General features: G+C 48.9%; 1 protein-coding gene across 1 annotated transcript in view; it reads left to right on the forward strand.

Annotated features, from left to right (window-relative positions):
• The window catches only part of LOC116952474 (uncharacterized), a 140847-nt gene extending 121438 nt beyond the window's left edge, over positions 1 to 19409 (forward strand). Inside the window, exons 44-52 of the mRNA XM_032971856.2 lie at positions 605 to 677; positions 1405 to 1476; positions 1727 to 1855; positions 2215 to 2313; positions 4683 to 4895; positions 5250 to 5427; positions 6967 to 7081; positions 11036 to 11208; positions 12293 to 19409. Of these exons, the coding sequence (XP_032827747.1) occupies positions 605 to 677; positions 1405 to 1476; positions 1727 to 1855; positions 2215 to 2313; positions 4683 to 4895; positions 5250 to 5427; positions 6967 to 7081; positions 11036 to 11208; positions 12293 to 12374 (1134 nt within the window). The 3' untranslated portion in view covers positions 12375 to 19409. The remainder of the gene's footprint in view (positions 1 to 604; positions 678 to 1404; positions 1477 to 1726; positions 1856 to 2214; positions 2314 to 4682; positions 4896 to 5249; positions 5428 to 6966; positions 7082 to 11035; positions 11209 to 12292) is intronic.
• Positions 19410 to 23384: the final 3975 nt, after the last annotated feature.

Below are 23384 nucleotides of genomic sequence, written 5' to 3' on the forward strand. Positions count from 1 at the left end.
GCAGGGCTGCAGTAAATGGCCGCATTGGCAGTACACCGGTGCGGCACATAACACACCACCGCTCTTCGTAAAACAGTCTGAAATAAAAATTTGAACTGACACTCGTCTTGCGACTGCTATCTACATCATAATAAAGGTGTTAAACTGCTATCTACATCGCGAGAACTGATTTCGATGCACCACCACCCCGCAATATTATCTGACCGGGTGGTTGCAAATCACGGGAAATTAAGTAATTATCGCGCAAAAATGTGCTTTGTGTTTTTTTAGATACCACGCACCACCGGTGTACCGCCAATACGTTCAAATGTCCAATTCATCATGCGCCACTTTGTTGAGCGATCATTTGTCGTCAGGTCCCGTCTGAAGAATAAGCTAATAGCTCAGTGGGTTCTACCTGGTAAAATAACAAAAATAGTTTCGTTTTATTTGTAGTTTTTGTTCGTGCTTTGCTTACCTTTACTATACTTTGCACTCCTATCGTGTTTTTGTTTTGTTTTGTTTTTGTAATGTTCTTACATGCCCCTACTGGACGTCTGCGAAAACGAGCTTTACAGTTCATCGGATTTCTCCAGTAAAAATACACATTCTGATTCTGTTTCAGGGCAACCTGGGGCGGCCAGGCTTCGATGGCCCCAAGGGTGACCCGGGTCCTCAGGGTCCCCCGGGATTCCCCGGTGAGTTCTCCCTCGCTGCTTCCATGCTCGGGTTACCAACTCTGAGTTTAGAATGAGATGGAGCGGGTCATGGGAAGGAGACGACGAATATCTCATGGCACCATAAGTGGTGGGAGAGGTACAGGTTACAGCATAGTCTTGAGAGGTCAATTTATTGCGCAATGGACATGAGGCAGCACTTTAATGTTTTAATGTTCTGAGAAGACAGACATCCCAGGACAGCAGCTACCTTAAAAAGAGGATGGTGATGATGATGATCTTGGCAAGCCCAGGAGAGGTGGCAACCGTACGATGAACAGATCTCACGATTCTCGCTGTACCTTCAGAGCGATACGTTTCTTTAATCAACAATGCTCAACACGGGCACAGAGGCTAGACAGCGCTGAGCGGCCAGAAACTGAGAGAGCGCTTTGGAAGGCGCAGGTGATATGAACTCGTACAATTCTCGCATTGCGAAAGGTTATAGAAACTTCGCCCCTGATGACCACATCACCCAGATTGCGGCGTTAAATGAGTACCTTGCGCCGTGCGTAAACATTGGTACTGGGGAGATGGCAGCGGCCGGGCGTGGTGCTGGTCACACAACACCCTGATGGGCCATGCCAGCCTCGTCCCCTCGCAGCACTTGCCCCAACAGTCTACGTGGTGATGGGGGGGGGGGGGGTACTTCCATTTCTCTCTCTCTGTGTACGTGCGTGGCCTGACCAGTTTTCATTCTGTCTTGCAGGTATGAAGGGCTCTTCTGGCCTCCCAGGCATCAACGGGGGCCTAGGAGAGAGGGGCTTCCCTGGGCCACCAGGTGAGAGGTTTTTACCACCCCCCCCCCCGCCACCACCCCAAAAAAAATAATCCATCCATCGCAACGCGGCACCACACGATTTACATTGCCTGTTGTTTCACACGGCTCCCGCGGACACTCCCGAGTCGTGCGCTGAAGAGGAATCGCGCGGCACGACCACGGTTCAGAAGTTCTACATGCACACATACACCACCACAACCACCACAACCACCACCGCCGCTGCCTGCAACCTCCGTTGTTCCTCACCTAGGGCCTGAAGGTCCTCCCGGCCCGCGGAGCCCCGTCTCGTACGTGAAGGGAGACCCGGGCCCGTCGGGAAACCCCGGGCTGCCCGGCCCACGTGGTCCTCCAGGCCAGCCCGGCCAGCCCGGACTGCCAGGTGAGTCCTCTGCCCGGCCACTTGACTCGGTGGAGATAGGGGGTGGTCACTTGTAATTGTTTGTTTTTGACAGGGCCCCTGTGTCTTTTACTTCAGAAGTTCAGGAGTGTATTCCCTGAGTAAAGTTCCTTGATCTCCATTGATATTTTGAAAGGGCGACTCATCGCAAGCATTTGAAAAGGGCACCCCTAGTGGCAACTGTCTTTGTGGGTACATTGTTATAAGTCTTACCCAGTCGAGAGCGGCGATTGCTGTGTGTGGTCCAAGTGAATGATTAAGGACAATATTTAAAATATGGAAAGTTTGGACCACTTGTCACCTCCTGACAAGTGATATTTTTGTTTTCCCATCAATCTCAGGTTCTCCCGGTCAGCCGGGAGGACCAGGTGAGGACGGCCTTCCCGGAAGTGATGGGCCATCCGGAAGGAAGGGCCAGACTGGTCCATCTGGTCGCGCAGGTGAGACTCTACTGCACCGTAATTTCACCTTTGTTCCTGTATTTATTGTTGTTGTTGTTGCTGCTGTTGCTCAGATTTGCGTAACTGGTGCTTTGTTTTTAACCTGCACCATTTTTAAACCAATAATTTGTACGTTTTGGTCTTTGCACTGTTCTTATAGGGCAAGGCGTTGCTGCGTTTTACAGATGCAATTTGCGGTCATTTCAACAGCAGGATGTCGCGTTGGCCCAATTTAGTAATTTGCGGGTACATTTTTAAAACGTGAAAATTTTCAACCACGACGCCAGAACACAGTGACCTGCTCTTTCCAAATGACGTCACTGGATCTTTAATGCCGTCTGCTTTAACAGCGGATGGATTAGCCAGGGTGGTGGCCTACCAGACATGAACCACGGACCCCTACAATGAGCGGCAAAAATGCGCTACCGCTGGGCCAAGTCTGTTGTTTTGTTTGCGTTCACGTACGACTGTTCAACTTGTCTAGCCGTGCGACTCCGTCTATCATTTTCCGCCACTGCTGACCTCATTGGGTTCTCCAGCTTCAATCAAATGTCGATGTCAACAGCAAAGGTGATTTTGGGTTAGATCGCGTAAATATGAATGTGTCGTGAAACCCACCACCACCCGACACAGCCTTATTAGTAAGGTTTGTCACGTAAACAAAACGTGCCATTTAGTTACTACTTTAGCACACCGGTGCGTTGGAGAGTAAACCCACAACATTCACAATTTGAGTGCGACGTTTCCCCGGCGATTACAACAACCAAGCCTCATCAGGCGATAGCCAGAATTGTGATGAAGTCCTCCTATTTCGGTCTTAAATAGGGGGAGTGATGGTGATGTCATCACTGTGGGCCTATTACGCTGCTAAGACCAGAGGGGCATTAACGTAGTCATAAATGTTAATGTCTAAGTCACTGCTCTAGATTACACCCAGGAGGTCACTGCCAATAGAACCGTGTCGCACGTTGTCCCAAAAGCTCGTTTTCCATATCCGGGTGAAATAAAGTTGACTACTTTACTCCTAATATATGCTCGCCACAATCACCACCACTCGCCTCCGATTCGGTTCCCGCACCTCCGATTAGCACGGTTGGCGACGCACGGTGCGAAAAGAAGTTCAACGAGGTATTAGGTAAAGAGTCAAATCACTTGCGTTCATAATGACAAAGCATTATTGGCACTGTATATATACCGCTACAACAACGCCGTTCGCCACTAAGTGCCGGTGACATCACCACGGCGCTTGTGCCAGGCTAGGTGCATATACCTTTCCAGCAAAACATTCGTTGTGCCAGTATTACTTTGATTACAAATAAGCCTATTTAGCAGTACATTTCAAAATGTGTATGGGTTTGTCTGCTCCTGAATAACTACTAATAGGTAACCATTCGTACGGTAATTTTAGAACTGTTCATCAGAAAACATTGTTTTAATTTAATTCAAATTAGGCCCCATTGTATAAAGTGCAGTCTTCAACTCTTATCCACTATCCTGCTGGCCACTCAGTATGTGGGCTATCAATAAGGGCCATTGCCAAAACATCGCCTATTGTATGCGCTTAGTTTTTGAGGCCACAGTGTGATTGACGGATGTGTCTGTCATTCACGAAACTTACCACTGCACCACCTTGATGCCCTTTTATTGACCTCGCCTGGTATACGGAAGGTCGTGGGTTTGATCCCGACCCTGACACATGTATATTTGGAGTTTCCATGTCTCTCTGTCCCTGTGGTCACGTGTTTTTTTTTCTCCAGATCCTCCGTATTTTTGCCTCCCACATTTAGAATCAGCATGCGTTTAGAGTATTTGGCTGCTATTCATTTCCATGCGATCATAAGCCACTTCGTTGAGCTATCATTTGTGGCCAGGTCGCTTCTCAAAAAGAGCTACATAGCTCAGTGGGCCTTACCTGACCTGCCAGGGTGGTGGTGGTGGTGGAGTGCAGCAACACGGCTGCTGCGTCACGAACCGGGCCACCCGAGTTCGATTCCTGCTCACGCCCATAATTAACGGCGAATACCAGAGCCTGTCCTGGGCCTCCCCGAGGTCGACTCAGCCTCCAAAATGAGTTCCTGGTGCGGTGGAATTTTTGGGAGACAATGGGCGGACCGGCTGCGGTGGTGCTGGCCACATCACTCCCTTTGCGTGTCGTCATACCAGCGCCACTCGCCAATGCAACTTTGCCCAATAGTCTGTTCTGGGGCGCCGCGGTGGCGCGATGTTAACCACCTCGCCTTGTTGAGTGCAGCAGCACGGCTGACGTCGACACGGTCAGGCTGCTCGGCCGAGTCCTCGAGATGGGCAGAGAGCGGATCGATGGAGCGAGGAACGATGGGCGTCTAACGGCCGCGCGTCGCTCGTTTCAGGCGAGCGAGGATTCCCGGGCCCGCAGGGCACCGACGGAATTCCCGGAATCCCGGGACAGCCCGGCCCTCCCTCCATGCCGCACGGATTCATGGTGACGCGCCACAGCCAGTCGGTGGAGGTGCCCGCGTGCCCGTTGGGCCTCGTCAAGCTGTACGACGGCTACTCGCTGCTCTACGTGCAGGGCAACGAACGCTCACACGGCCAGGACCTCGGTACGCCTCCCCTGGCCTTCGGTCATGAACATCCTCACTTAAGTTCGTCTTCCCTCACCTTCCCACATAAAAGTGCACACGCACCGCCTCGCTCGCGGTCCCCGCTGGGTAAGGCAGCAGCGCGAGCCCAGTCTCACCCCTTCCTCTCAACTTAGGAGAACGGCGTTGTGGACTTACCCCCCCCCCCCCACGTCACAGTTTGTGCTCTGGGCTTCCACTGAAAGAATCACCTCCTGGCCTCGGTCGTGACCTCTGCTTCTCTGCTTTCGTCGGTTAACTCTACTCTGATATATCCGTTAACTCTACTGCACTATGTCGGTTAACTCTACTCCGCCGCGTCGGTCCGTCTGGTAGGCACGGCGGGCAGCTGTCTGCGCCGCTTCAGCACGATGCCCTTCATGTTCTGCAACCTGAACAACGTCTGCAATTTCGCGTCACGCAACGACTACTCCTACTGGCTCTCCACGCCGCAGCCCATGACCATGAACATGGCTCCTGTCCACGGCCAGCAGATCCAACCTTTCATCAGCAGGTGTGGGGCGGCCTCTTTTGAATTTTTTTATGTGAAATCTGTTGGTTTTCTGTTTGACATTTTTTATTATACACTTTTTTTTTGCACGGTAACATCTCCAAATGTGCTCAAGAGAAAAGTCGTCGCCGCACTCACTCGCGAAAGATTTCCTCGTTGTGCCGCCGCATCCGTGACTGACGGTGCACATGACAATTATATATATTATTTGTTTTAACGTCAGCAAGTTCGTGACCCGTTGCTCCCTTCTTTTTCGGAGGCTGACATTGGTCGTAAACGTTTTTTAGTCCAAAATAAAACACAGCTGCTTTGGCACGGGAAGCGCTGCCTGAACAAATAACTTTGACATATATATCTTGCAAAGTAGGTCCTTTGGCCGTTGCTTGTTTCCGCTGTGGCTGAGTTCAGAATCCTGAGCACAAGATCGGGGATGTGATGTCACCGTGCGCTGCAAGTTTAACTTCGCGACAGATGTGCCCTTCTCACGAAATGTATTTTATCCGGATGAAAGTGCACCTTAGAATTTAAATGTTGCTTTCACAGTTGTAGTGTAACTACAATTCGTATTTTTTGTCATAAAAAATGTAAATGAAGATACACAAAGCTAAATACTAAGTCACGGTGATGTTTTGCATGTAAATTCCAATGTGATGAAAAGAATAATGGTCCCAAGTAAATTTGGGCACCCTGTGCATTGGTGGCATACCAAAGCAATGTCGCATTGCTAACATGGACTGTGCCCACGCTGTTGTGCCACCACCACCACCACCATCTCGTCCGCCAGGCATGTTAAGTGACGATGCATCGACTCATTCTTTTGCAGAAATGTTTCTTGACCACCTTCGTGACAAATGCAGATTTCCCTGAAAGGCGCGGTAGAAATAAACATCGTTTCGATTCAAATTGCCCATCATTTTCTCCCTACACATGCCGCACGTGCGCTTAAACAATCGATGCTTTTATCTTCAATCCGTGCTACGTTCTAGCCATTAAGTTCACGTTACATCCTGCAGAGATGCTACGATTACCACGATGTGTAACGATGTTCGGCGGATCGTACGATTTGTAACAAACAAAACTCTACCTCCCTAGCCTCTCTGTGCGCTGCGCCAAAAGGGCTGTTGCCCGGAACGTTGCCTATTATATATATAAAAAATGTTTTAAGGCCACAGTGCAATTGACAGATGTGTTGAGTTGTGTTGCTTGTGCACAACTGCCAATGCGCAGCAGCTGCATCGCCAAATCGTTTGTTACAATTTACAGAGTGACTGTGCGTGTGGGGAGGGGGTTGGGGGGGGTGAGGTGTGCGGGTGGTGGTGGGTAAATTGTTTCATGCCTTTGGCCCACACCGGCCGAGAAACATCTGCTCGGTATAACCGCGGTGCTGCATTGGTAAACATCGAGTTTTGCGGATCCGCACACAGGCCCGGGCCACGTGGTTATTTCAACGGTGGTGTGTGTTTACCCGTGCGAGCGAGCGAGAGCTGCCTCCGCCCGTTGTGACTGCGGTCTCCGTGGTAACCGCCGTAAACGTCTCCACAGATGTGCAGTGTGCGAGGCGCCGGCGATGGTGATCGCTGTTCACAGCCAATCCATCGTGATCCCACCGTGTCCCAACGGATGGGCCTCCATTTGGATCGGCTACTCGTTCATGATGGTATGTCTTGGAGTGCGCAACACGTGCACACACGAGCGTGCAAAGACAAAGATGCCCCGTATAGCCTTTATAAACTACAAAGCTATTAACTGTTTTTATTTTACCAGGTAAGGCCCACTGAGCTGTATAGCTTTTTTTTTCAGAAGCGACCTGGCCACAAATGATTGCCCAATTGAAGTGGCTTATCACGTGGAAATTCATAGCAGCCAAATACACTAAACACGTGTTTCTAGATGTGGAGGGAAAAACCGGAGGACCCGGACAAACAAATCCACGTAACCACGGGGTGAGAGAGACATGCAAACACCGAATATACAGGCATTAGGGTCGGGATCGAACCCACGACCTCCTGTATACCAGGCAAGGTAGTTAACATCTCGCCACCATGGAACCCCATAACAGACTGTTGCTGAGTAGCGCTGGCATGACGGCACGCAAGGGAGTGGTGTGGCCACCACCACCGCACCCGGTCTGCCCATTGTCTCCCCAATTCCCACCACCCCGGGTGCTAATTTTGAAAGGCTGAGTTGACCTCGGGGAGGCCCAGGACCAGCTCAGATATTCGCCGCGAATTATGGGCTTGAGCAGGTGTCAAACTCCGGTGGCCTGGTCCGTGGGGGAGTGCGCTCACCACTGCACCACCGCTCCCCACGTGCACACGCATGTACACATGCGCAAACGTTGCGCTCACCACTGCACCACCGCTCCCCACGTGCACACGCATGTACACATGCGCAAACGTAAACACGCACACACACACACACGTACCGCGTAAACATGTGCATATCAGCATACATACACATGTGCATACATACATACCACTTGCACACATCTGGTAGTTATATATATGCAAAAAAAATGTTTCTGAGAATAAAGTGATAAAAATAGTTGCGACAACAGAATGCTTGACCTAGTTAAAAGCATCGTCCTCCTGCAGTGATCGTAGAATTGATTTGCTGGGCAGAAGGAGACGCAATAGTGAGTCCATTCATCATCATTACGGTCTCCGGCCGTCAGATCTTTATTTAAATCAGGTGAGAGGCTATTGAGAGCAAACGTCTCCGTTTCAAGGGAGTGCTGGGTCACAAGGTGCATCATCGGTCCCCAGGACACCCACCATTTTCACAAATCCACGCCAACCAATGTGGTGACGTATGGACAAATAACTCACCCCCTCCCCGGGCTCCGTCCCTCCGCCCCCACCTTCCTCCCCCCAACCCCAACCAACACCGTATGGGGAGGCCTTAGACCAGCAGTGGAATGACAAAGGGCCTGTAAATTATTATTATTTTTATCCAGTGGAGTGTTCATGAGCTCCACATGATGTTACACCGAAGGCGCTTCCAGATATACAAAGCTCAACGGGTCTTGGCAGACAGCGGAGACAAACAGAAACATCTTAGCACGTGCCGGTAATTCTCTGTGCGGGGGATATCACTGTTTTCCCTTAGCCTTCTTATATACGTCAACTAATACAACATACGGCACGGGATAAATGGCTCCATTTTTATATACATGTAGATCTGTATTGATGATTGCAATGCGTACATGTAGTCGTGTGTCGCTGTCTCTGCACGCACGTAAAATTAATTTTAAAAACTGGCAACAATTTTCATTGCATGAATAAAATAATATTTGCCGAGCAATAACTGTCCATCGGAGGCACTGAGCCAGCGCTAGCAGATATCCTGGGTTCAATTCCAGGCTTCCTACACCCTGGAGAGATGTTAACTACCTCGCCTGGTATGCAGGAGGTCGTGGGTTCGATCCGAACCCTGACGCCTGTTGTGTATTTGGAGTTTGCGTGTTCTCCCCGTGGTCACATGGATTTTTTTTCCAGGTCCTTCGGTTTTTCCCTCCACTTTTAGAAACATACGTTTCGAGTATTTGGCTGCTCCAATATTCCACATGATAAGCCACTTCGTTGAACTATCATTTGTGGCCAGGTTGTTTCACCTATGACTGCAACGCACAACTCACTTCTGACCCTTTACTACAACCAATATAAACTTTATCACCAGAGTCTATTAAATAAAAAAAACATTGTAATAAAAGTTCAACATGACTGTGTATTAATTGAATATAACGGCAATTCTGTTGCATTATTTTCCTTCTCGTGCCCTGCCAGTCGTAAATGTATCCAGAATCAGGATGTGAGTGATGATAAGACCAGCAGTGGCATGACCATGGCACTTAATAATAATTTCAACTCATGGTATACGCTCACTCTCGAAGGGAGAGAACGACTCAGAAGCACGAGGAACCTCTATCATAGAAGATAGCCACATGGTGAGCTGACACCAACAATTGCCCAAGCCCCATAATCCTCTATATATTAAGATGTTTTCGGCCAATTAATGAGTGTTTACACGTGGGAGGAAACCGGAGAATTTGGAGAAAATGCACGTGCTCGAGGTGGAAACACTCTATCCCATGCAGATGGAAAACAGGTGGAGTCCAAATTTTTTGCAGTCCTGCCTTCTGGTGAGCTAGGGCACACGATGATGATGATGTGGCCCGGTTTGTTTATAGATAATTTGGCTGCTACTATAAATTCCCACGTTGTCATAATGATGATGATGATAAATCCACTTCAATGAGCTGCCACATGTGGCCAGGTCACTTCTGAAAAAGAGCCAATAGCTCATTGTGCCACACCTGGTAAATAAAATAGTTCAATTTTGTTTGAAGTCTCTCCTCAAAAACGTCATCTTGCACCCCATGCCTTTTTTAGACCCCCTTAATTGCTTCCTTTCTCTCCTTCCCCTGCTCGGTCCGTGCCGTTCCCTCCCGTTTCCTCCTCCGCAACCTCTGCGCTCCGAGACGTTTGTTCATTTACGAACGAGAATTTTGCCGATGTCGCAGTTATAAAGCAGCGAACATGAGGGTTCACCTGTCACGGGCGATGAGCTTGCCCGCCGCTGACTCGTCATGGAGCATGAACTGTCACGCGGATTCCGGTCGTCCTTGCAGTGGCGGCTTTTTGCTGGCCATCGAGCAAAGATGGTCACCGCATCAGGCGCTTCCAGATGCGCTTCCAGATGCGCTTCTGCGGTCATCTGGAACACACTCTTCCCATGTTAGGAAGCCACTGGAATCAAAATTTAAAACGAATTTCTTTAGTATTTTGTCCTCCGATTAGCGCGGTTGGCTACGTACGGTGTGAAAGAAGATCTATATTCATAATAAAGGTTTTTGGGTTAGATCGCGTTATTTATAAATGTGTCGTAACCCTCCACCACCCGACACGGCCAATCAGCAAAACAGTGTCACGTTGACAAAAGACAAATAGTTCGCTACTTTAGCCCACCGGTGTGTTGAAGAGTGAATCCACAACATTTACAGTTTGAGTACAACGTTTCGCTGGTAATTACATCCAGCATCATCGGGCCGTGTCGGGTGGTGGAGGGTTACGGCACATTTATAAATAACGCGATCTAACCCAAAAACCTTTATTATGAATAATATTGGTCGCGAAAGCCTACTACGTGTTAAACAGAAGTTCTATATGTTTGTATTGTATGATACGGGTCTCCTCATCTCACCTCTATCGCCACTAGAGGCACTATACTATTCTAAATTAACCTTTTTTTTACCAGGTAAGGCCCACTGGGTTATGCAGCTTTTTTTCAGCAGCGACCTGGCCACCAATGATTGCTCAACGAAGTGCCACATCGTGTGGAAATTTACAGCAGCCAAATACCCTAAAGGCGTGATGTTGATTCTAAATGTGGAGTGGAAAACCCGGAGGACCCGGAGAAAATCCACGGGTAGAGAAACACGCAAACTCCAAATACACAACAGGCGTCAGGGTCGGGATCAAACCCACGATCTCCCGCATACCTGGCGAGGGAGTTAACATCTCGCCACCGCGGCACCCCACTACATGCATGACCGACCTGTGCCGATCCCCCGATCCCCCGATCCCCCCCCCCCCAACGCCGTCGTGTGCAGCACACGAGTGCCGGTGCCGAGGGCTCGGGTCAGGCCCTGGCGTCGCCTGGCTCCTGCCTCGAGGAGTTCCGCTCGGCGCCCTTCATCGAGTGCCACGGCCGCGGAACGTGCAACTACTACGCCAACTCCTACAGCTTCTGGCTCGCCACCGTCGAGAACAACGAGATGTTCAAGTGAGTGTTCGACGCGCGAGCCGGACCGCACGTGCCGGAGGGGGGGGGGGGGGGGGCGGGTGTCCCTAGAAAATGCCGTGTTGGGCAAAAGCCACGTTCGACAAGTAAGTAGACCTAAAGGGAACAAAAGGGTTGCGTTCCTGCGTTATTTAATTATCACCCCCGATCCCTATTTGTTGAACTAATTCTACAAGATTCCTGCCCTTGTTATTGAGCAGGAGTCCCTCGGTCAACAGTGACATCGGTGAACGGTTTTTATGGTTGACGTTTCGCCTCCCATAGGACCAGCATGGTTTCGACTGGCGTGAACATTTTGATAACGGTGGTAGGTTTGCGTTATGCGTGCCATTTTCAGCCAATCTGATGTCCTCAACGACCGCACGGCTAGATGAATGCGGCAGTGTGTGAACGTTTGCTTCCTGCCGTGTTGAATGCGTCACATTATCACGCAACAAAAAAATACACACACACACAAAAGCGTACATGGTAAATAAATCGTTCTCACGGTCGATTCGTTCACACCTTCCAACGGATGCTGCACTATCACGGCACGACTGTTCGACATCCACAGCGTATGAATCATCATCACCTTCATCAGCCTGAGTCAATCCACTCCTGGATGAAAGCCTCTCCAGGCTGCCACCATCTCTCACGGCCCTGCGATGTTGATAGCCTATTGACCCTTTCCCATTCCGATGACGTACGTGTTACTAGTGAGTCATCGGAACGGCATCGGAACAAAAAATAAACTAAAATATCTTTATCGGTACCGAGGCTCCCACAAGGCCATGCGGGAGGGCGCGTGGCACAATTGGGCACCAGCTGTCTTAGAATGCGGCAGTCAGGTCGCTACAGTTATCTGCGGTAACAACGTCTGTAAAAAAACAACGGCGCTATTACGCCTCTCTGAATAAACTTAATGCTGAGCTGTTCGCGTGCCCCGAGATCCTGCGGTGAACGGGACACCACCCCCACCCTGCAACCTGGAGGCGTCTCGGAGTACGGGAAAGGGTTAACACAGATAGCCAATGTCCTGCTTACACTCAGACATCACCCTCTGCCCCCCGTCCCTCGTCACTTTCAGGAAGCCACAGTCGGAAACGCTCAAGGCTGGAGAGCTGCGTTCGAGGATAAGCCGGTGCCAAGTCTGCATGAGGAAGACATAACGCTCCTTCCAAAGGGGGGGGGGGGGGGTGGGGGGGGTGATTATAACACAGCAATGATTTCACAAGGGTGCTCTCTGTGTAAATGATACAAACTCTATGCATATTTTATTGTGTGTACCTCAGGCGTCTTATGTTGTGTAACGCAGGCCTTCCAACTCGGCAGCACATCCGCCAGAGGTTTTCTGCTCCCCGCCCCCCCCACCATCACCACCACCATCACCACCCCACCCCACCGATGGGGAGACGGAACAGCTGCGTCCACGATGCACTGCGCTTCACGCAAAGCATACTCTCGCCCGTAGTAATTTGCACGTGGAATGCGTGGGGACTACCCCGAGGTGTGTGTGTGTGTGCAGGAGTGAGCGTAAAGACGCGGGGAAATCTGTTCCGTGTTTGTTTTTTTTCTAAGTTGTTTTAAACACGGGGGGAGCGGCGGGTGGGGGGGGAAACTCCCTCCAGATGTGCTGCCCACTTACTTCTGACGCAAGATGAGCATTTAAAGGGGAGATGTTGGAGAGAAGAGAAAAAAAAGGACACGTCAGAAAATAAACGTCTTCGATCGTACGTGTACATATACACATTTTAATATGTATTGTACATTACGTATGTGTTTATGTGCCGGTGTGTTTATATATATAATATATAGCACACGAAACACACCTGCACATAAAACACAAAATCAAAAAGGGGTCTTCAACGTGAATGTCCTGTTAATCGCTTTCATCATTTATAAAAAAAAAAACGCTTTGGTCAAGGATTATATTTAAACTGTAGGACACTCTTTTGGTTTTGGGGTTTTCCTTCTCTCAATGTGCCACATTTTATATTAAACAACAAAAACAACTCCCGCAGTGAAAGAGCTCCAGTGCACATTTTTTACATTAAAAAATGCACCCTGGAGTTTTCTCATTAGACGTTTATTTTTTTAACCTTGGACAGTTTTAAAATGTGTTTTTAAAGCAAAAAATGAGCTGCCACTCAAAATGGAAAGAATTAAAAGCCATCTCTCTCTGACAAAAAAACAATTATACTTAAGACGACTCCTCATTTTGTAAAAGTTTTGGAAGGTCTGGATTGGCAATTGCTAAGCTCCAAAAGACTGCTGTTATAGAAAGGCTTGGCGCATATAATAATATTATTTTTTATATAATGTGACTGATCTTTAACTATTCATATGGTGCTGTTGCATAGATTAAGCTACACATGCCACACTCACAAAACGCAGAAGCCTTGTATTAGTTCCTTCGCTTACAAACAAAATGACAACAGAAACTGGCCAGTGCAGTTTTAAGTGGATTACATTACTTGAATGCATGTCGTATTAATCATTTGATTTCGTTTTACCTTCTCTCTAATGTCAGACCACTAAGTGTCTCCACAATTTCACGTACTCAAGCAGTTGACCTAATAACGAGCTGCTGCTGCTACTGCTGCGTTGACGCTTGGCCGATTGTGATGCCCGCACATCACCTCCCCTTGGCCCCGGGGGGGCAATGCGTGCCAGGCCTAGGTGCCGCGTCGAACACCGTGTTAGCGGCGGCAATGTGGCGGCGGCACCTTCGGCCAACGCCGACGTTATCCGACAACAACGACGACAACAACAACAATGTGCGGGGGCTCGTAAGGCCACCGAACGGCGAGGCGTGACACGCTCTGCCCCCTCGCGAGCGACGCGACGAGTTATGCCGACGTGGAGTTTGCCGATTTCCATTCTCAAATTCGCAAACGCCCTTTCCCCTCATCAACCCGTGCTGGTGACTCCCCTGTCCTCGTTTATCTCTGCCCGTGACTTGCCTACATCGTCTCTCTATCTCTCCCTCCCTCTCTCTCTCCACGTCAAGTAAATACGCCCACCGTTTGCGTGCGTAGCGTCTCAAGATACGTCGGCGTGCAAGGCACTCCTTGTGAGTCTGCACTGCGTTCTGTGTGCCCCGAGGACTTGCTGCTGCGGTGTTGCGTGGCGTGTCTGGAGTGTCTCGCGTTGGGCACGGATGAACGCGGATTGTCTTGGACATCGTCCGTTCACGCGGCACAATAACGAATCTGACGACATCCGCTAGAGAACTACGCTGCCCGGTCACTCGGTAGCTTGAGTGTGCTAGCATTAGACAGAGAGTGCCGAAATAGTGAAATGTTGATTGACCAAACCATGATTCCTCCTCACAGTAATCAAAAGCCAGCGAGCTATGGGCTTCATTAATAGGCAGACAGTGTTACACCGCTTGTGAAGCTGTTTACATGTTCACGAATACGTCGCGATAGTTGCCACGTTGTCAGCAACATTTAGCTACAAAACACCTACTGGCATTCGTGGTAATGCACCTATTTTGCCTCCACGTCAATATGTAAACAGACTGATAGAAGTGTCTTACGATTTTTTTTTTGAAGATTCTGCTTATGACACGATCAGTGTAAGTCCAGGACTGCCATGTTAAGCTTCGCTGCTTTATTTGTATTTTTTGTCTCGATACACTTGACTGTATCTACTCACGCGCTCACTTTATTGATGATGAATACCGGATGTTGATTTTTTTTGTTTGTTAAATTAGAATTTTCTCCAATCACGACAAAAAAAAAACTGGCCTCACCGAATGCAGAGTCATCATCGACCAGTATCGTGAAGCCATGGTTCTATCCACTGCGGGATGAGGGCCTCCCCAAGGTTCCGCCACCTCTGACGACCATGCGATGTTGCAAGTACTTACCGAATGCAACGGTCTCCGATGTTGAAGATTTATGGCTGGACCGCGCCTTATTTTCAGCGGAATATTCGACGGAACGTTCCTCTGAAAATTGAGCCGATTTATATTTGCTTAAGACAACAACAACAAAAAATACAGCCCTTCGGGTTTGTATTTTTTGACAATAAAATCAAATCGAGTTTAAAGCTCACCAAGGTTGATTTGTTTTTGTCGCACGCCACTTGCAGCCGCGTTTTCTTTTTGTCTGTGCGGTTTGGCGAGCGTCGTCAATTCATTCACGCGGTTCGCCGCAGTTTTTACACCGCGACAACTTTGCTCGGCATCTCTCTCTCTCTCTCGCTCTCTGCGTGCGCGATTGGGAAAAAGCATTGCAATCGGAGAGCCCTCACCCGTTGATATGCCGTTCCACGTGCGCCGCCAAGACCAAAGATGCTGAACTGTTGAGTGTTTGCACGGAGCTAGCGCAAGGCTGTTATAGCATCGTATGTGGGATGAGACCGATTGTGTGTTGAGACTGTGCGTACGTGTGTGTGTGTGCGTGATTTTCCCATTGTTGAGTGGAAATTTCCAGTTGACCCTTCCACCGGAGTGCCGGGGGGGGGGGGTACGGGGCTCGCATATTGACAATAACAACAACAATGCGATGGAGTGGGATTACACCTGGCACGTTGCCAACAGTGGCCACAGCTGAGGGTGACGGCGTGGCTAGCGTGAATCGATAGCTCATTCAAAAATTATCGCGCCGTCACCGGCTTATTCTTTTTTTAAAGAGGTGGGGAGGGGGGGGTTCTGGTGCAGGCGGTGATGAATGACATTAGAGAGCTATATTTGGTGAAAGTGTGCATTGGGAATTGTATTTTTTTCTTCATTAATGCCTTACATACGAATACGTATTATGGGATGGTGCTAACTTCTCAAAACGTTGGACCGGTAGATAACTTGGGGTGCTACTACTACGTGTTACGGGACGCAAACAGCAACGAAACGTGCGTTTGTGTGCGTCATTTTAGCGACTGTGTGAGAGCATGGACAAGGTGGAGTCCACTCTCCGTTTTATACCCGTGTCAGGTGGTGAGTGCTGATTCTTCAACATCGGCAACAAATGGCCTTCGCAGTGGGTTAGGGCGGGCCGAGAGGTGTTTTTTTTAATAACCTCGGTGTGGGTGCATGTGCGGTGTGTGTGCGCACACGCGCGGGCATCTCTAAGCATGGCATGCGTGCGTCAAATATTGCCTCGTGGCAGTTTGGCCCGCAAATGCTTCTGCTGCTGTTGCTGCTGTTGTTGTTGCTGCTGTCGCCTCTGCGCGCTGTCCAGCGCGCGCGCGCAGGTAACGGCAGCGTGCGGCAAAACGCCAAATAAATACACCACATAGTCACTCACATCGAGGACAAGCATTGACAATGTTTTGTTGAAACCCACGCGTCTCTCTTCGAACGGCCGTAACCTCGCTCGGCTCTTCCCGCCGTTAATGCTGCAGTTTTACTTATCGCTGTTACATGGAGGGTGCAGTCTTACCCGTGTTAAAGAGCAATAATCATTAGGAGAAGAATCATCATTTCAACTTGTCCCGTGCCGCCCAGTGTTCGCTCACTCTCTCGCAGAGAGCGAGGCAGCGACTCTGAGCTGCGAGGAACCGCAGGCAAGCGGGGGAAGGCAGCCCACGCGGTGAGTCGGTGAAATAATAAAAAATAGCCCCCTCCAAGCTCTGCGGTTCTCTACGTAATTGTACGCGTGCATGCTTAACGTTCCTTTCGCACCATACGTAAGCCAACCGTGCTAATCGGAGGTGCGGGGGAGACTGGCAACAGACGAAACGCACGCACGCATGCAACAACAACAACAAAAACAATTGCCGCATTGTTTCCTGCAAGGCGTAACTTGCTATCTGCAGTTTCAGCGTAACGTGCTTAAATCTCCCGCGTGAGCGCAAACGCCACGCACGCTGGCAAAGGGTGCGATCACTCGCCTCGTCGCCTTGGCCGCCGGCCGGCAAACCGGTGAACCAACGTGCAAGTCGACGGCATGTTAATACGCGTTTGGCAATCATATACTGCCCGACGAATCGGTGCATCCATCGTTAAATCGATTTCTCGAGTCAACGTGATGAGAAAGCAGGCAATTATTTGAAGAACAAGCGTTGTTGGACAGCGGCTGTGAAATCGTGATGCCGGGTAAGGGGTGCTAGGATGATTCATCCAGGCCACAGCGAATGGCTGCAATAGAGGTCGTAGGTCAGTTTTCTATATTTTATTAGCATGACTGTCTGCCGTACGCGAAAGTTGAACATATGAACATACATGTGTTGAACTTCTTTCCCACCGTACGTAGCCGACCATGCTAATCGGAGGTGCGGGGAAGGACAACAAACCAAACACAAAAAAACATTTGTTGTAAAGAAATTACGTTTTCAATCTCGATGTAAAGGTGCATAGCTCCATTGGCTTCTTAATATCGGAAGGAAGAGCGTTCCAGACGGCCGCAGAAGTGCATCTGAAAGCACGCGATGATGCGGTGACCACTGTCTTTGTTCCATGGCTAGCAAAAGGCCGCAAGATGCAAATAGTCGGTGAAGGCCGCTGAAATAGAGGTCGTAGGTCAGTTTTTCGAATGTGAAAATGTGTCCGTGTTGCGTGTGAAGGCACAGCTTGTCAGCTTTGCACAACGGTAGCTTCTGGGTTGATGTGAGGTTTTTCTTTTTTTCGTGCAGACGCTCATTTTAACCGTACAATAAAAAATAAATAAACTGAAAAAAATCTAAACAGTAGCGTTTATAACATTTTAAGTCCAAAACTTTGGCGGCCAAAATCAACCTTACTACACACCCCACATTAAAATGTATAACATATTTTTTTTTAAATAGATGGAGGTTTGGGTTTATTTCAAAGAGAAGGAACAACTCCCACCGACATAGTACGGTGTTCATGTTTAAAAAGCCAGGAGTGAAGTTTATCGAATAATTGTATTGCTAATTAAGCCAATCAACGGGCTAATTAAAAAAAAAATCCAAAGGAGGCTATTCTGTAAGGCATTACCGTTTGCAGGTAAAACAAAACTTTATTTTAAAATATTATTTCCCAATGATTGAATCATTCATTTCTGGAAAGCTGAGTGGAGTACAATATTGCCCACGTGATATGCATTCATTGGTCATATAGAACTTTCCCGAACAACTACTAGAGCTGCGTAGTTCAATAGGGTGCAACGATTTGGACTGATTTGCACAATAAGAGAGTCTTGGCTTAATTACCAATCTGAAAATGCTGTAGCAGTTTGGCTTTTTTAATTAAGTATGGAATTTTTTTTCCTTTCGTATGAGCTCCCAAGTGCCTTTTTTAAACAACAAATTTCAGTTTTTTGTTTTTCGCACACACGACCTGCCCATGGACCCAACATGCATACATACCATACGTATATATCTGTAACGCACTGTTAATCACTGCTACTAATTATAACAGTCGTGCCTGTTTATACAAACCAAACATCTTATACTGTATTGTTTATTAAGAGTGATTTTTTTAAAACCCCTGCACAAACCTTTTTTGTTAGTTTGTTTTTTTGTTTTGTTAAAAGCTTTACATAGGGCAAAACATTCAACACTTTTGGTAGAAAGAAGAACGGGCAATCGCCCACTACTGAAGACATGAAATGTACCGACACATGAACCCCGCCCCCCCAAGCGCTCAATAAATTTGTTGAGATTCTTTGGAGAATATTAACAGTCGACAACACATTAACATTTTATCACTTAGAATGTGATTCAGCCATAATAATAATAATACGTGTTTATCTTTAACATAAAAAAATCAGGGCTTGTATAAAAGGGGGAGAGGATTGCGGTATTAGCGCTTCAAGTGCTTCGGGGATTTGCGTGTTTATGCAAAAGACTTCAACGGGAATGCTAAACCAGCAAACAAAAGTATCTTTAACAAATATTAATTGAAATATATTTAATTTCATTTTTTTTACCCCTCCCCCAGGCTTGCATATGCAATATATATTTTGAGTCCTTGATATTTATTACATAAGCAAAATGAAATAATTAAAATTGTTCAATGATATACGTATAATTTTTCATAACAATAGTGAAACCATTATAATTAGCTCAATAATCTTTGGCTCGAGTGTATTCACGCGTGTCTGGAAGCCAGCTGCCTGAAGGCAAATTTCCGCATTTTAACAAAGTGCGAAAATTGCTAAAATTTAACAACAACAACAAAAAGTATTTTGGGGTTTATTTTTTACATGAAAACCATGCCCTGACCAGCTGTATGCAAACATGACCTTGTTTTGCTGTAAACAAATTTGTCAAGGAATAAAGGACCCTACACAGAACTTTAAGCATCACTGCATCAATGTATGTAATTGGTCATCAGCGGGAACAGAGCCATGCTCTATCCACGGCTGGGTGAAGTCCTCGCCCAATCCTCGCGGTCTCGCGACGCAACAATCCACCTCGGCTCTTCACGCGAGTTCATCGCACGGCTCCATCTCCGCGCTGTACGAGTGTCGAGTACTCAACAGGTCGGCAGCCGACAACACGGACGGCCGGAGGAAGGAGGCTTGAGACCGTCTAGGAGTAGCGGAGGAGAATGAATTGACCTGCCAACGGAGTGAAGGTTGACCGGGGGGGGTTTCAACAGGAAAGCTTGCTTTGCTTGAGAGTGGGGCGAGTGAAATGAGCGGGGAAGAGGTAGGAGAGCGCGTGGAGGAGAGCGAGAAGAGGGGAGTGGGAGGAGAGCGCGTGGATGGGAGGAGAGTGAGAATATAGGGGAGCGGTAGGAGCGTGCATGGAGGAGAGTGAGAATATAGGGGAGAGGTAGGAGAGCGCGTGGAGGAGAGCGAGAAGAGGGGAGAGGTAGGAGAGCGCGTGGAGGAGAGCGCGTGCATGGAGGAGAGTGAGAATACAGGGGAGAGGTAGGAGCGTGCATGGAGGAGAGTGAGAATACAGGGGAGAGGTAGGAGCGTGCATGGAGGAGACGAGCGTGAGATGACAAAGGGGAGGAAGACACGGGCGAGTCGGCAAAGCATCTTGAAGATGGTGAGTGCAATGATTTTGAAGATGATCCGGCACTGGATTGCGTGCCAGTGAAGGGATCGAAGGCGTGGGGGCGATGTGACCTTAATAATTACGGGTGAAGTTTGAACGTTTGGGTTGGCAGCATTTTTGCAATGCCCTCGTCAGTTTAAACGCCACTGCGCTTGCACCTGCTGCGGTCAAATTCGCTACGCTCAAGCCCACGCGGCCTGGACTTGCTCCTCCAAGCCGAAATCCGACGAAAATCGCCTGCCATTGGCGTTACTCGCCGGAGAAAAGTGGGCGGAGAAGGAAAATCGGGCCATGAGCTGCGAACCCTACAGATCGGCCCGTGCGTCACTACGAACAAAAGCCGTGCTGCAAACAGTGCGCATTCACATGGCCTTCTATGACTGGGGCTTTTAAGAGACAAGGTTTAACAAAAAACGCCATTTATTAAAAGGATTGCCTTTATGCTTGCCTTGAGTGTATTGTTTGTAGAATATGCGATTTCTCTCAAGGACTCGCGGACTGACATTCGCGTGTAGTTGCGTAAATGCCGGCTATTTTTAAATACAAGTCGTAAACATCTCAAATGATTTGGCGTGGTGACTCAGACCCGTGTATATATATATATTTTTTTGTTATTACTCCCAATAATCTTTTGTTTTTAAGGCCGACAATCATTTACAATGTTTGCACTAAGCCCATTGAATATTACTGGTGATAATAACCATCATCATCAAGACGCTTGCATTGCCACCGGTGTACCGTGAAGGTTTAGAAAAGCAGGAATCCTCTCAGGCAATGGTTTTTAACCTGTACTGCAGCCTTGCATCCCCAAGCTTCTCAATCGCAATGTTTTATATTGTTAATAAATACATCGGGTTGATGAAGCTAAGCAGTTGTACTAACGTGCCCGTGCTTAATTTGCGCTTTCGATTAATTAGCTTCTTACAAAAATCTGGCCATGTCTCGCACCGCCAGAAAGGGCATCTCGCACACCCAAGGGGGTGCGTGCACCCCAGGCTAAGAACCACTGCTCTAAGGGATACACCTCCTGCTTCGTTAGCAGACGTTGCGCGAGAGGAATTGCAAACGGGGATTAGGACGCGGCGTGGAAGCGATTGGGGTCAATGAGAACGGCCTATGAAGAGTGACTTGAACAACAGAAAGTCAACGGTCAGATTCGCCTCTCGACAAATAATCACGTTTTGTCCAAGCGCTGTTTCAAACGCTGTCGCGGTGTAGCGACGGGCGGGCGCTCTGGACTTGCAATCTAGCGGATGCCGGTTCGACTCCATGTCCCGGCTCGGAAGTTTAAACAATGGTGGATGGGGGGGGAGGCGAGTTTCTTAAATCCCGACCTCGCACCCCCTCTGCCCACCTGGCAGTGGACAGAGGCGCTACGAACACCTGGCAGTGGACAGAGGCGCTACGAACCCGGTGACCCGAGTTCGGCCACCACCGGTGACGATTATTTCAACCGCTTCTGGGCCTCCCCTAGGTCGACTCAGCCTCAAACGAGTAACTGCTGTGGTGTGTGAACATTGCCACTGGGGAGACAAAGGCGGCCGGGCGTGGTGGATCCAAGTCCCGGGCGAAGCCGGGTAGTACAGCTAGTTACTAATAAACCCCAATGATCCGATCGAAATCCCTAATTTCGATCGGATCATTGGGGGGGGGGCGGGGGGGGGACGTGCCACCCCACCCCCCTCCCACTGGCTCCGCCACTGCCTTTATCTCTTGCACCTTTACTCAAACTTTGCCAATGCTCGATCATCCAAAACACAATTGGGGGGGGGGGGGGATTTACCAAAACACAACGTTTTGAAATTTTGTCAAGATGCATTATGACGTCATATCTGTCCACGTGGCATCGGGCAACGAAGGGTCTCTTACCGTTACGCCAACCTGGGAAGTTAGCTGCGGTCCATAAAATATTTCAACCAGGGTAGAGGCTCAAAAAACAAATCAGCGTAAACCTGACACAACCACGTTTAGAGGCGTTTTATCCACGCGATCTTGCACGGATGTTGGCAACAACAAACCACGTGTTTTTGTCAGGCCCACCCCCCTCCATGCAGTGAAACGCGCCAAGACGTTTTGGAAAGTTACTGCCGAGCGGCACGCAGCCATCCTTCTCTCAAATGACGCTCGCTCGCTCGTTCGTTCGCTCGCTCACTCGCTCCCGCGCACGACGACCACAGTCCAGCGACGCAAAGGCAGAGGAACAAGTTGTGCATTGTACCGCGGGCCCCATTGCAACCCGCAAGCAGAGAGATTCATCTCTCATGGAACATTTTCCAGGGCTGCCCAACCCACCCCACCAACCCCCACCCACCCACCCACACCCCTGCCCGCTCCCTCCCCCGAGGGGTGACTGGATGCGACGTTCATCGTATGAGCGCATTCCATTGTAAAAAAAAAAGTTCGCAGATTTTAAATTATCGGCGCACGCGTCGTTACGCGTTTGCTATGTGCGCGTCGATCGACACCCGTGGGCGAATCCTTGGCGATGAGAAGTTCCATCTGAGGGAGCTCGCCAGCTGTGACGCGATATCGTTGTTGAGAACGTAACTCCTCCTTAAAAAAAAATAATGATGCCCGGCTCAGGACACCATGCGTCGGGGAACGGGAACGTTGACAACAATAACAACAAACGAACAACACGTGGAAGGAAAAGCCGAGAGCGCGCGAAGACGCGTGCGAAAGTGCGCGCTTGAGAAATGGCAGCGAAAGAGACGGAGAGAGTGAAGACGCGGGTCGGAGGACGTACAAGAGTTCAGAGACTTCACATTGACTGTGAAGGAAAGTAGAGCGCGCTTTGGCAGCACACGTCGCAAGGGAGAGAATAGTGGGGGGGGGGGGGTCATGTGGGGTGCTGCGGTGGCAAGATGTTAACTACCTCGCCTGGTATACAGGGGGTCGTGCGTGGGATCCCGACCCTGACACCTCCTGTATATTTGGAATTCGCATGTTCTCTCCGTGGTTACGTGGATTCTTCTCAAGGTCCTCCGGGTTTTCTACTCCACATTTAGAATTCACGTCACGCGTTCAGAGAATTTGGCTGCAATAAATGTCTATACGTGAAACGCCACTCCGTTGAGCTATCATTTGTGGTTTAGTTGAGCTTTGAGTTTTGCATGAAGAAACGCAGAGCACTCGTTGCTCCAGACAGCGCAAATTGACCAGCATCCTCCTAAAAGAGTCTTGAGACTCGTGTCTGAGTAAACAGCTGTGACGACAATAATAATGATACGTAATAATGTATTTCCACGGACATTTCTAAG

The sequence above is a fragment of the Petromyzon marinus genome, chromosome 47, assembly GCF_048934315.1.
Source record: "Petromyzon marinus isolate PM22_M1 ecotype Great Lakes invasive population chromosome 47, UKy_Petmar_22M1.pri1.0, whole genome shotgun sequence".
Taxonomy (NCBI): Eukaryota; Metazoa; Chordata; class Hyperoartia; order Petromyzontiformes; family Petromyzontidae; genus Petromyzon; species Petromyzon marinus.